Here is a 14371-nt window from a genome sequence, read left to right as displayed (position 1 = left end):
GAACTCCTGAATTAGCTAACTACATATATATGAATACTTCCCACACCACTAACCCAGTTGTGGTAATACTGGCAATAAAAAACATGTACATTGCACTTCTTACATTTTTGGGGTCATTCTGTGGCTAAATCCGGGTTTGCTGTAAACAGTTTAGAATACTGTAATCTGGGACATCAGTTGCTAGAAAAGTTAATGGTTCTGTTGTGTTGCCTAGGTCTATAGCACGGTTTGTTTTTAATTTTTCAATAAATACAAAACCAATGGAACAAGCAGAACATTTAAATTAGTACAGTCATTGAAATCTGGACAAGGATGCAAACATACAAGTGTATTGCTTTATGCTTTTAGCTTGGTTTTCTCTTCTAAAATTTTATAATGTCAGTGTAGATTATGCTCAAATGTTGATTTTTATTAATATTTGTAAACCTTATCACAGCCGCATTAATAAATCCATGCAATACTATTTTTTTTCAGTTTTGTCCTCAGTATAGTTATTTTCTCCATTAAAGCTGTGCTTGCCAACCTTTCCAGACATTGTGAATTACTCTCATGCCATCCTAGACAAGTAGATATGATCAGTCAAACTAGAAGTAGAGACAAGAACAAGAGTTGTGATGGTAGGTACCCTGTAAAAGGGTATGCTGGCTGCTGCTCAGTTTTGTCCTTTGTTTCTGAAGAGGTGCATGGTAGGCTGTTCAGATTTATGGTATTGTTAACATAATTTCATCTTAATCACGCTACTTTCTAAAATGTCTGTCTTCCTGAGTCTTCAGGAGAGAAGCTAAGGACAGCAGCCTACTTCCCAGCTAGGAACCCTAACTTTTTCTCAGACATTAGTATATTTGAGTCCAATTTGATTTGACCTATTCGGGAAGACATTCCTTCAGGCCAGAGAGTAACAAAGGTACAGTTTTATATTTATCTAGTATTTGTAGTCTCAGATTTCAGCATAGCAGTGCTTTCAGGTTCTAGCTTCCAAGGTGGACTGCCTAAATATAGTTCCCTGGGTACTCTTCCAAATAAGTCTTCTACAGTCTTTTCCTTTCTCACTGGTCCTCTCAGTCACAGAACTATGCCTTCTTCACTATAACCTCAGAAGTACTAGCCTCTCTTGATTGGTGACTGGTGGAAACTAACTTCATGAAAGGATACATTTAGAGCCCCACTCCTGAATCCTAATAAACAAAGACACGTATAAAGGTTGCTGTATCTGTTTCTGGAACCATGTGACGTGTAAGGCCTTACATATTCCCAGAAGAAGGCTAGAACAGTATGATATACTCTGTCTGGTTCACATACTGCTCCTCCAGATCTTGTTAGGAATCCAAATAAAACAATGCTACCACTATCAAGTGTGCTAAAGAATATTTAGATTAATAAGATATGTTCAAGAGAGCAGGGCCTGATGAAGTTCATCCTAGGATACTTAAGGAATTAGTTGAAGCAATGTTGGAACCATTAGCAATTATCTTTGAAAACTCATGGGGGATGGATAAGGTCACAGAGGACTAGAGAAGGGCAATATAATAATAATAATAATATCCATCTTTGAAAAGGAGGAAACAAGGAAATTATAGATTGGTCAGCCTAACTTTTGATATCTGGAAAGATACTGGAACAAACTATTAAACAATCAGTTTGTAATCACCTAGAGGACAATAGAGTTATAAAGAATAGCCAGCATGAATTTGTAAAAAATCATGCCAAACCAACCTAATTTCTTTCTTTGACAGGGTTTCTGGCCTACTGGATGGGAGGAATCGAGAGACATATCTTGATTTTATTAAAGTTTTTGTTACAGCCTTAATGACAGTCTCATAAGCAACCTAGGGAAATGTAGATGAAATTACTATAAATTAGGTGGAAAACTGGTTAAAAGACTATACTGAAAGAGTAGTTATCAATGATTTGGAACCAAACTGGGAGGGTGTGTATAGTGGGGTCCCACAGGGGTCAGTCCTGGGCCCGGTACTAGTCAATAGTTTCATTGTCATATCAAAGACTTATTCACTCTTCACAAATCTTTTTTTTTTTTTTTTAAAGGCATGAAACTAAGAATCTGGAATGAAAAATATGAAAAACCTTTAATTCAGATAAATACAAAGATATACTTGCTTAGTTCTGAGAACGCTAAACAATGAATTTCCTTTAATAATCCATCCACCTGTTGTAGGGTGCAGATTTATTTATCAGAAATTAAAATAGGCAATAAAAAATAAGGCTACTTTTAGTCATTTAAATATGACAGATTTAGCACAGATAGAGGAAACTACATACTTGTTTTCAGAAGAATGAAGTTTGCCCATCCCAAAGAAAAGATACAGGTAACAGTGTGCTGGGTGTATTAACCCAGCACTGGGCCACCGGGGCCTGACCAATCAGGGAACTAACACTGAAATCCGTCAGTTGGGACAGGAGACCACAGCCCTTTACCCCTGCTGCGCGTGCTTCAGGTGGAAGGGACAGATAAAAGGAGGCAGCCCAGCTCAGTTTGGGTTGGCTGAGAAGGGGGAAGGACATGTGCTGCAGGCTCCTGTAGAGGTGACTGTGACTCTCCAAACCATGGGAACTGTGGACCTGGACAATTCTGGGGATGACCAGCAGACCTGCACTGCCACCATTTTGACATGTTTGTTACAGCTGTCTTTAACAGTAGAGAAATTTCCTTATTGCTAAAAATGTTTTTCCTCTTAAAGAAATGTTGAGGTTTTTTTTTTTTTCTTTAATCAAGATATGACTTAGACATTTATACAGTATCGGTTTGAGAGGGTGGAAAGAAGAGCAATTGGGTGTTAAACTGCTGATCTCAGGATCATGTGGTAATATTCTTCAGCTTAGTATATCACTGGAAGAGACATTTGACTTAACATGGTGGCCCAGCTGATACCAAGGTATTGTTATAATCAGTTTTTAAGACAGTAATTAATTAAAACTACATTGATTATATCAATTGATAATTTAAAACAGTTTAATGAAAATTTCATGGTACAAGTTGATGGTCAGTAGTTGGCCAAATCGCTTTGTGCTGACGCCTAATTTACTTTTTTTTTTTTTTTTTTAAATCTAAATTTTAGATAGCTAGACTTGTCGATCAGCTTGGAAACAAACTGTATTCAAATACTCTGTCTCTTGGGGCTTGATCCAGATCCCATTAAAAGTCCGTGTAAAGACTTCCATTGACTTCAGTGGCATTTGGAAGAGAGCCTTGGGGTCAGATGCAACTCCTGTGACTTAGAATGAGAATCTTTCCATTGACTCTTTTAAAGGGAATTGGATTGGTCCTTATATAGCATTAAGGTGATGCTTGGGTACAATGTTCTACAGTCTTTAGCATTGGTAGAAGAAATATTTAATTGCTTTATTTTCTTTCACAAATGCCAAGAGGCTGGGCAAACAAAAAGGTGGAAACGTAAAGGGGGGAAGAGCATAACTGAGGCAAAATGATGTAAAAAAACAAACAAACCTGACATGAAAAAGAGATTTTAAGAGAAGAAGGTTTTTGAAAATGTGTAATCTTTAGTTTGATTTGAAATTCTAATTTAGCTGTCTTGTGTTGTGTGTTCCTTCTTCAACTGTTAGTATTTAAAAAAATCAACATGAGAATGTATGGCAGACATGTTTGGACATAGGCACCGACTCCATGGGTACTCTGGGTCTGGAGCACCCAAGAATGATGGGTGCTGAGCCGCAGCCCCTATATCAACTCCCCTCCCCCAGCACCTCTTGCCTGCCAGTGGACCCCACGGATCAGCGCCTCCCACCCACAGTGATCAGCTGTTTCACGGTGTGGGGGTGGGAAGCGAGGGGGTGTAATGGGGCGGGGGTGGAGCCTGGGGGGAAGGAATGGAGTGGGGGCAGGACCTGGGGCAGTGCCAGGGGTTGAGCACCCCGCAGCACATTGGAAAGTTGGCGCCTGTGTGTTGGGATGCCAATGCCTAATGAGCTGACTTAAGATGTAGAATTTGAAAAGTCCACTTGGCATAGGGAGTTTGGGAATTTTCCCAGGAGGGTGCCAGCACTTTCTGCAGACTTTGACCTTATTTTAAAATCAGTTAATTAACTGGAACCTTGGAAGTTTCTAACCCTTGTGGGTGTAAAGAGACTCTGCCAAACAAAAATTGTAGGTAAAGCAATGTAGTGCAGTCTTCCTAAATTTACAAACTTATGCCATTGCCTCTGCTGCTGTTCAGAACTTCCACAATATGAAACTTGGGATGTGGGATGCATGTTTTACTTTTATTTAACATTTTTTTTAAATATTCTTAAGAGCCTGCTCCTGCAAGATGCGGAGTGCCTTCAGTTCACTGATTGAGCTGAGCACCTGAGAGGATAATATTGTATTTGTTTTTAAAACGTGTTTATTGAGAAATTGAACACAACTCCTAAATTCTGATGGTTTAAGCAAATCACTTTTTTACAAAGAAAGTTCATGATTCAGAGTGACTGTTGTAAAGGTAACTAAATATTATTGAAGTGTCCATTGCCAATTATCAAATCTGAATCCTGATTGACTGTCTTTCTGCTATAATCGCCTGCTCTGTGTGTATCTGCAGCTTCACCAGGCACACTCATCAGACTTTCCCTGTTGTGTTACTGGTTTGTGTCATAAGCTTAAGCAGTAAGTCAGGAGAAGGTAAAGGCTGAAACTCATGTCATGCTCGTGGTCCTTGTACATAATGGTCTGGTGTACTTGTGTGCTCTACTTGGGGCAATACTTGAAGATCATTAAAGCTTCAGCTAATGCAGAATGTAGGTCGCTTGTTTATACATATTCCAATTTATTTATAAATTTATTTATTTTGTGTTTACTGCAACTGTAGGTCAGGATGGCTATCTAGTTGGCTTCCTGCATGGTGCCCCACATCACTGCCGCATCTTAAAGAAGCTGAAGAGAAAATACTGAAGTGTAAGTATTTTTTACACATCTGGCGTATACCCAGATCTCATGTAATTTTTCATCATAAACAAGCATTGCTATTTTTAATGCATTGCGATGAAGCAAACGTGACTGTAGTATAGATTCTCAGTGTTCCCTTGTTTAAGATCTTTGACCCTGATCTGAAAGATACCTGGTATCCCTGCCCTGGGCTTCCACTGAACAGACTGCTAGATATGACTAACAAAATAAAAAGTATCTGAACTGTTTGTTTTTTTCTTTTCTTCAGGTATCACAAGCACATACAGTAAACAATATGTCTTCATATCCAATGGAAATAAAATATGGACGCTAACATTCTCTCAAGACCTCTCATATAAAACTCCACTTGTTCTCCTCCATGGGTTTGGAGGAGGTGTTGGACTTTGGGCTCTCAATTTTGAAGAGCTTTGTGAAAATAGGTCCGTTTATGCATTTGACCTCTTGGGATTTGGGCGTAGTAGTAGACCACAGTTTGACACTGATGCAGAAGAAGCAGAAAATCAGTTTGTAGAAGCTGTAGAAGAATGGAGACAGGAGGTAGGGCTGGACAGAATGATTTTACTTGGCCATAATCTGGGTGGATTCCTGGCTGCTGCTTACTCACTGAAGTACCCATCAAGGTATGTGAAAATAAAGGGATAAAGGAAATCTTTGCTGTCTCTTACTAATGTTGATACTACACATCTGTATTCATTTGAAGTGCAGCAGAATGTAAAACCCAGTTCTTTCTGAATTAGTTTTAGTTGTAAAAATTGGCTCAAGACTTGATTTAAAGAGACACTGTCATCTAGTTTAGACCCGAAATGCAAATTGTTTTTTGTTCTGAGTAGAAAAATATGAATACAGTATGAGTAGAAATTCTTTGTTTACATTCTAACCATCAACCATTTTTGTTAAACATCCTCTTGCAGTGCTCTGAACCCCAACAGAAGAATCAGTTAATGCAAGAGAATCAAAAAGCAAAACTGCCATCCTGCAGCATGTGTAGTTAGACTTAAATATTGTACTATTAATAATCTGCCATAACATAACTTTTAAAGTATATATTTACAAATTGTTCAGACATCAAAAGCTGCAGATCTATTTGCATAATAAAAACATTAATAACATAATTCCCATAGTAGGCAGGATGCGCCAACAAATTAATGACCTCTAGGTGATTTTTCTGATTTTAGGAGTCCATTGCGGTCTCCTGTTACCCTTATTTATACAAGGATCGGGGATCATATGTCTTTTTTCTGTTTTTAATCAGACTGTGACATTATAGTCAAATAAGTTATATTTGAGTATTATGTGTCCTTTTAAAAGTAACCTACATTTCTGTTTTAGTATTTTTCCCTCTCCCCACCCTGGTAGGTTAACATTAAGGTATAGGGATGGCTGCATTTTTCTCTCCAACTTATCATTAGAAATCAGAGATTCTTAGCCAATAGGAGATGAATACTTGCTTGGTTTAAACTAAAAGTAATTTACTTGTTAAATCTGTGTATTTAAATGAAAATACAGTATATTGTTTTACCCCTTCCAATGGGTGAATCTCTTATAAGGGGGATCTTAGTAGGGATGAATCTAGGAAGACAGACCCCACATTCTAATGCAGAGGTACGCATATCCCTGGGGGTATGCAGAGGTCTTCCAGTGGGTACATCAACTCATCGAGATATTTGCCTAGTGTTACAACAGCTACATAAAAATCACTAGCGAAGTCAGTACAAACTAAAATTTCATGCAGATAATGAATTGTGCTATATATTAGACACTGAAATTTATATTACTTTCTTATTTTTACCATATAATTATAAAATAAATCAAAAGGAACAATTTTTCAGTAATAGTGTGCAGTGACACTTTTTTTTTACTTTATTTCTGATTTTTGTAAGCAAGTAGTTTTTAAGTGAAGTGAATCTTGGAGACGCACAAGAAAAATGAGACTCCTGAAAGGCGTAAAATAGACTGGAAAGGTTGAGAGCCACTGCTCTAATGCATGTCTAGTGCTGCGGAAACCTGTAATTTAAAAAAACAAATGCTACCGAAATTATTCCAGAGCTGCAGTTATTAATGTTTGGGAGGGGGGGACTCTGAAGTATTCCTTAGATTAATGTTTTGAGAGGAGCTTTTTTGTGGTTATTCTCTAGCATCTCTGTGTGTCTCCTGAGTTTAAGTGACTTATTTAAAAGTATCAGAGGGGTAGCCGTGTTAGTCTGGATCTGTAAAAGCATGCATCCGACGAAATGGGTATTCACCCACAAAAGCCCATGCTCCAATACGTCTGTTGATCTGTAACAGGGGTAGGCAACCAATGGCATGCATGCCAAAGGCGGCACACAAGCTGATTTTCAGTGGCACTCACACTGCCCGGGTCCTGGCCACCAGTCTGGGGGGCTCTGCATTTTAATTTAATTTTAAATGAAACTTCTTAAACATTTTTAAAAACCTTGTTTACTTTAGATACAACAATCATTTAGTTATATAGTCTAGACCTATAGAAAGAGACCTTCTAAAAAGTTAAAATGTATTACTGGCACGCGAAACCTTAAATCAGAGTGAATAAATGAAGACTCGGCACACCACTTCTGAAAGGTTGCCAACCCCTGGTCTATAAGGTGCCACAGGACTTTTTGCTGCTTTTATTTAAAAGTAGGCAAGTTATTATGTTATCAAACCCCTTAAACACCAGGTCATAGAATCATAGGGTTAGAAGGGACCACAAGGGTCATCTAGTCTAACCCCTGCCAAAATACAGGATTTGTTGTGGCTAAACCATCCAAGACAGATGGCTGTCCAGCCTCCCTTTTAAAGCCTGCAGTGGAAGAGCTTCACAGCCTCTCTAGGCAGTCTGTTTCATTGTCCTACTGTTTGTACAGTTAGGAAGCTTTTCCTGAGATTTAATCCAAATCTGCTATGCTGTAGTTTGAACTCATTGCCTCTTGCCCTGCCCTTTCTGGCAAGAGAAAACTTTTCTCCATCATTTTTTATGGCAGCCTTTCAAATATTTGAAGACTGCTTTCATGTCCCCCCATTAATCTCCTCTTTTCCAAACTAAACATACCCAGTTCCTTCAGCCTTTGTTTATTTGTATTCCATCACTTTGATAATCTTTGTCACTCACGTCTGAATCCTTTCCAGTTTCTTTGTTCTTTCTATACGTTGGTGACTAAAATTGGACACAGTACTCCAGCTAAGGCCTAACCAGTGCTGAGTAGAGTGGTACGGTCACCTTGTATGACTTGCATGCTATGCCTTTGTTAATACAACCTAAAATTGCATTTGCTTTTTTTGCACTGCTGACTCATGTTTAGGTTGTGATCCACCACAACTCCAAGATCCTTCTCAGTAGTGCTGCTGCCAAGCTAGTTATCCCCCGTTCTGTATTTGTGCATTTGGTTTTCCTTCGCCAAGTGTAGCACCTTACATTTGTCTTTGTTGAATTTCATTTTGTTGTCTCTAGCCCAGTTCTCCAATTTATCAAGATCCCTCTGAATTTTAGCTCTGCCCTCCAGAGTGTTGGCAACCCTCTTCTTCCCCTGCCAGTTTTGTGTCCTCTTCAAATTTGATCAATATGCTCTCTATTCCTACATTCAGGTTATTAATAAAGATGTTAAAGAACACTGGACCCAGCACAGATCCCTTTGGAACCCCACTTGAGACCTCCAGTCTGACATCCTTTCATTAACAGTTACTCTTTGTGATTGTTTAACCAACTGTGTATCTACTTAATGGTAGTTCTGCTAAGCACGCATTTCTCTAGCTTACTTACCAGAATGTCATGTGGGACTGTGTCAAAAGCCTTGCTGAAGTCCAGATGCATTATGTCCACTGCATTTCCCCTATCAACCAAGCCAGTTAGCCTGTCACAGAAGGAAATCAAGCTGGTTTGGCATGATTTGTTCTTGATAAATCCATGCTGGCTGCTAGTGATTACCCCTTCTGCTATACCCTCTACCTGATTTACAAGGACAAATCTCTCATCTTTCTAGCTCACAGAATACAGTGCCTAACAGCTGGTTTTGTGTTGATTCTTCTCTTTGATTTTACTTCCTTATGCTAATGAGGGATCAGAAATTAAATCATAGGATATGACAATGATGGTGAATAATGTAGATTATTTAATTTTCAGATAACTAGCTTTAATATTTCTCATTCCACAATAAATTGTAATAGACTTCAAACCATTTTATATACGCTAAGCTTCCCAAACCTTTTTTGCCAACAGGGTAAAGCACCTTATCTTAGTGGAGCCATGGGGTTTTCCAGAGAGGCCTGACAATGCTGAACAAGAAAGACCAATTCCAATCTGGATTAAAGCACTAGGAGCTATGTTGAGTCCATTTAATCCATTAGCTGGGCTCAGGTTAGCAGGACCCTTTGGTGAGTGCTAATTAATATTTGTTAAAGTACTATTTCTATTTATTTTAAATATGAATACAGAGCAAACACTTAATTAAGATGTTGCCTTCTTATAATTGCTAATTGCCTTCTTATAAATAGTTTTTGGCCCATCATTTATTTCATAAAGCATCTGGAGCCACATCACTCATCTATCATGAGTTTTAAAAATAAAAGTGGACTTTCTAGCCTTTGTTTACATTTGAACTACCTGTATTCTTTAAAATATATATATAAAATATAATTTAATATGCAAACTGGAAAGAGGCTTTTGTGTGTTTTAAAAGCTTGACTAAGGTAATTAGCCTTTTGGACATATTAATTTGTTACTTTGCAAACAAGATTATTCTTTGAAGTAGAGGCTTTTATAATTTACATAATAGGACTGTTCGATTATCAAGTAGTTGCACAGAAATGAAGCTAACAGATGATGCCTCTAACTTAAGAATAACTAAACTGAATTTTTAACAGTATTCCACTCTTTTTGGGGAATGTAGACATTCTAATTTAAAAAAAGATTGCTGTGCCAAAAAAAACTTTCTCTAAAATGCAACCGTTGTTCATCGTCTTTAATAGATGTAAAAAACCCCAACAATCCTAGCTTCTGTTGTAAATCTTCATGAACATCTGTTCAATTTTTTCACATAAGGAATGGGTTTCCTTTCTTCCTATTATATTGTAGATTAATTGTAGATTCTGACTTTCTGATGAGGAGGTGAGATTCTTTCTGGTGAGGGGATGAGAATAATTAAATCCATTTATAAGATAGAAACTCCATTACTTGATTTAATGTGGAGTATTCATTTTTTAAATTATCTAGACAACATGCACAAAAAAAACTATCCAAAGGTTCAAGTTGTCTTTGATGAACATTAAAAATACAAACCAACTTGATCAACAAAAGCAAATACAGCAGTCTTCTTCAAACGGAAAAGGGAGATGACCCTCACACTCCAACCACTGATCTCAGCACACACCAGTATATCACAGCCCTTTACTTCCTTCTCTCACCCTACATTCCAGGAAAAAAGGTTTGGCAATGTCACCTTAAGATCAATAAACTTGGACTTATGACAGAGTGGAAAGTGCATTCCAAAATTGGGCTACCCACAGAAAATGCCCTGCTTGTAATCTCCACTTTATTGAAGTGCAGGCACTTCATTTGTAGCAGGATGGCATACAGAAATAAGCAGTCTCTCAAATACTAGGTCCAAAAGCCAGTTTTGGGGTTGTAAATCTGAAACAGCACTTTAAACTCTATGTAGAATACGATGAACAGCCAGTGCAAATAACCAAGCATTGCTGTCATGCTCATGACTAAAACCTCCACTTAATAAGTGAGCTGCAACCTATTGCATTAGGTTCCGTTTCTGAACTGATTTAAAGTGTAACTCTAAATAAAGTATATTGCAATAGTTTGATCTCAAGGTTATAACAACATAGATCACTGTGACAAGGTCTACATAAATGGTCATAGCCCTTTGGCCAGAAACAGGTGGGGGAAGTACCGGTAGCTATGTTCACTGCTGTTGCTGTGACTGTTTACCAGCATTTGAGGATTGAACCTTACCTCCAGATTATAAACCGAAGTCATAAATGGTGAGGTCACATCTTCAGTTAAAGATGGAGATATAGTCTTCGACATGTCTTCAGTTTGCTACCCCCTTTTACTAGCACTGATTCTGTCTTATCTGGGTTGACCTTCAGCCAGCATTCATGCCTCAGATACTGGATAAGGCATTTAATAGTGGATTATGGATAGGATTTTGAAAACAACTCAACAGTATCCTAACTCTTCTATCATTGATGCCAATGGTAAAACGGTTATTGGCTTCATTGAGAGTAGAGTTAGGCTAACGCTGTCTCGTATGATTACATATACAAAATATGTTAAAATAACGTTCTTTTAAGGTTGCAAAGTTAACCACTTGAAAATGAAAAGAAACCTAAGAACAATATCTTAATGTGTACAAAAGGACAGAATGAGGATTGCATGGACAACTTTAACTGACATTCCCTAATTTTCAAGAGCTTAGTTTTGCAACCAAAATAATGTTGTTCTTATAATGTAGCTTTTGTATGTAATTTCCTAGAGATTTTTTTTTTTTTAAGAAAAAGGTTTTTAAAAACCCCTTAAATTCTACTACTATAGTTCCCACATCAGTAGGGTTCAGCCAGCAAACCTCCAGCCCAGATGTCTACCTCTTGAACTACAGGACTACTAAATAAATTAGCTGGGAACAGGGGAGAGGCTGTTCCTCCAAGAGGGGGTTATGAGCCACTCAGGCCATATGCAAGGTCCAGGAGTTAAAGAAAGGAACCTGGCCTGGCTATCTCCTCCAGCACATCCTCCCTGCCAGGAGTTGGGGTGCTCCTACCCCATGTAGAGTCCTCAGGGTCGGGAATGGTGCTGGGTCTGGAGAGTTGGCTTAGTAAAGTCTGGCTTAGTGGAGTCTGGCCCAGCCCAGTTCCTCTATCTTGACCCCTTTATTCCCTCTCTGCTGCAGCTGCTCTCGGGCCTTCCCCATACAGCGTGTGTGTGTGGGTTGGGGGAATGCGGCTGCTGCTCTGATGCACTGTGGTGCCCATTCTTTTTAGAATGTTTGTGTCCATTTGTTTTGATATCATGCATGGTTCCAGAATTTTCCTAAGGAACACAACTTTGGACAAGTCACCATCTCCCCTTCCATCATTTATCACGGCCACAACCTCCAGGACCTTTTTATAATGGGAAAGTGTTGGTCAACCTAAATAAAGGAGGTCACTACCAGCTCCCACATAATTATTTTTTAAACTTTTTTTTTACAGGATTAAGCCTTGTACAGCGTTTAAGACCAGACTTCAAGCGAAAATATTCCTCTATGTTTGATGATAACACTGTGACTGAATATATCTACCACTGCAATGTACAGTCACCCAGGTGAGCATAAGTTTGCCAAAATATTTTTTAAATTAATCTGTTTCATAATTCAACAGCCACCCTTCTCCTCCTCCCTCAGTGCCCCCATTAATGCACGCACCCGGGCTTTTTATTGTAGGGTTGTTTGTTAGGCTGCTAGCATTTAATGTGTTAATTTTAAAAGCAAAACAATATTGAACTTTGCTTGTTCATTTATCTATTTGCAATCCTAATTTTAGGTCCACCAAGCTTTATTTTTTCTCTCTCTCTTTTTTTTTTTTTTTTTTTTTTTCCCTTTAAACTTTGAACACTTGGGAGCTAAGTTTCAATCGATAAGCTGTTCTCATAAGAACACCCCCACTGGGTCAGACCAATGGTCTGTCTAGCCTAGTATCCTGTCTTCCAACAGTGGCCAGTATCAGATGCTTCAGAGGGAATGAACAGAACAGATGATCAGTTTTGAATGATCCATCCCCTGTTGTATAGGCCCACCCAGTCAGAGGTTTAGGGACATCCAGAGATGGGGTTGCATCTCTGACCATCTTGGCTAATAGCCATTAATGGACCTATCCTCCATGAACTTATCTAATTCATTTTGAACCCAGAATCTCGTATTGCCAACTTCACATAGCAGGAAGTCACTAGACAGACCCTGAAAAGTCGCTAGATGTAGCTGTTTAAGCACTTAAAGGGAGTCAAAAATGTCACTAAATAAAATTTCCAGAGTTGTGTGTGTGTGTTTGTGGTTTTATATATATGTACTCACGCCTGGGAACATATATATATATTTTATATATATATGTATGTATGTATGTATGTGTTCCCAGGCGTGAGTACAGTCACAAAATCATTCACAAGCAGCTCAGCAGTGTTGCACACCAAGTCAATATCATTGTCTCAATTGAGTATGTCATCGGAAGGAATCACATTCCAGGGATGCTTGGGCTGAGATGACTATAATCTGCTGGCGAGGAAAAGAAGTTTATGGAAGCTAATTAAATATTTTGCTAAAGCCAGGCACATTTCGGAGAGAGCAGCCCATTAGCCAGCGCTTGTTTTTACCCAAATGTGTTTTTTCTCACTGCTCCGTAGTAGGTAGTGCATCCTGTGATGCAGGGGAAGATCGCTAATAAAGCAGGCGGGGGGGGGAGGCAGGTTAGCCAGTGAGGAAAGCCACACAGATGGAAGGTGGGGTGGGATGAGACAGGACCATGTGCCCCAATGAGGTGGAGGGGCACCGTGCCTCCAGGGATGAAGCCCTTACTACAGGATCAAAGGTGGAGCTTGCTTGATTTCGGCTCCCCTTTACTCCTTCCCTGGCTTGGCCTGGGGTTAGCAGCCCAGCTGTTTTAAAAAATGAAACCCTGGAAGCGGTGTGATTGGGAAGGGGTCTGGCTAGCAGATTTTTGTTTTTAAATCTACTTTCTTGGCTCCCTGCAGCATCGAGCTCAGGTCAGGTGAATGCCCTCTTCCCTCTGGCTCTGGGCTCTTCCTTTCACTAACCTGTCAACTCAGATCCAGGCTGGCAAGAAAGGGAGACTTAGTTGAACTTAATCAACCCCAGCTGACCTGGGATGTGCTACCTACTACAGAGCAGCAAGAAAGAACTCATTTGGGTAAAAACAAGTCTGGCTAATGGGCTGCTTTCTCCAAAGTGTGCCTGGCTTTAGCAAATTATTTAATTAGCCTCCACAAACTTTGTTTCCTCACCTGCAGATTATAGTGATCTCAGCCCAAGAAGCCCTGGAATGCGATTCCCTCTGAGGACATGCTCAATTGAGACATAATGACATTGACTTGGTGTGCAACAGAATGTAGTAGTTAAATTTAACCTTATTTGGGTTATTGCTGATTATGTACTATATATATATAATAGTATTACTTTTAAACCAACATTTGTACTTTTTTGATAATGTAATCATTATACCAGATGTACAGACACTCTTTCATAACCGATGTATTACATAATTTTAACATTAGCTTTAATAAAAAATTTAAATCTGTAAAAAAATAAAAATAAATAAGAGCATGGATTGGATTTTAACAACACTATTGAGCTGCTTGTGAATGATTTTGTGACTGTTCTTTCTCTGAATGTCACTGTAATTGGCAGTGAAAGTCACTAGAGTTGTCACTGGTAACTTTGAAACTTATTTTCTCTCTAGGGA

General features: G+C 38.8%; 1 protein-coding gene and 1 long non-coding RNA gene across 4 annotated transcripts in view; one reads left to right on the top strand and one right to left on the bottom strand.

Annotated features, from left to right (window-relative positions):
- The window catches only part of ABHD5 (abhydrolase domain containing 5, lysophosphatidic acid acyltransferase), a 37932-nt gene that overhangs the window by 12979 nt on the left and 10582 nt on the right, over nt 1–14371 (top strand). For 2 of the 3 annotated variants that reach the window (XM_039527451.1, XM_039527452.1), the window contains exons 2-5: nt 4821–4906; nt 5166–5538; nt 9132–9286; nt 12113–12224. In XM_039527451.1, the coding sequence (XP_039383385.1) occupies nt 4821–4906; nt 5166–5538; nt 9132–9286; nt 12113–12224 (726 nt within the window). Of the gene's footprint in view, nt 1–2853; nt 2892–4820; nt 4907–5165; nt 5539–9131; nt 9287–12112; nt 12225–14371 lie in introns of those variants that run through there. The other variant, XM_039527454.1, reaches the window with a different exon arrangement.
- On the bottom strand, nt 9866–11855 carry LOC120399302. The gene is made up of 3 exons (XR_005595077.1): nt 11683–11855; nt 10875–11032; nt 9866–10031 (listed from the first exon to the last, which is right to left on the bottom strand). It is a non-coding gene; the product is annotated as an uncharacterized LOC120399302 (long non-coding RNA).

The sequence above is a fragment of the Mauremys reevesii genome, linkage group 2 (genome assembly GCF_016161935.1).
Source record: "Mauremys reevesii isolate NIE-2019 linkage group 2, ASM1616193v1, whole genome shotgun sequence".
Taxonomy (NCBI): Eukaryota; Metazoa; Chordata; order Testudines; family Geoemydidae; genus Mauremys; species Mauremys reevesii.
The sequence above is the reverse complement of the archived record's forward strand: the minus strand, read 5'-3'. Positions and strand labels throughout refer to the sequence as shown.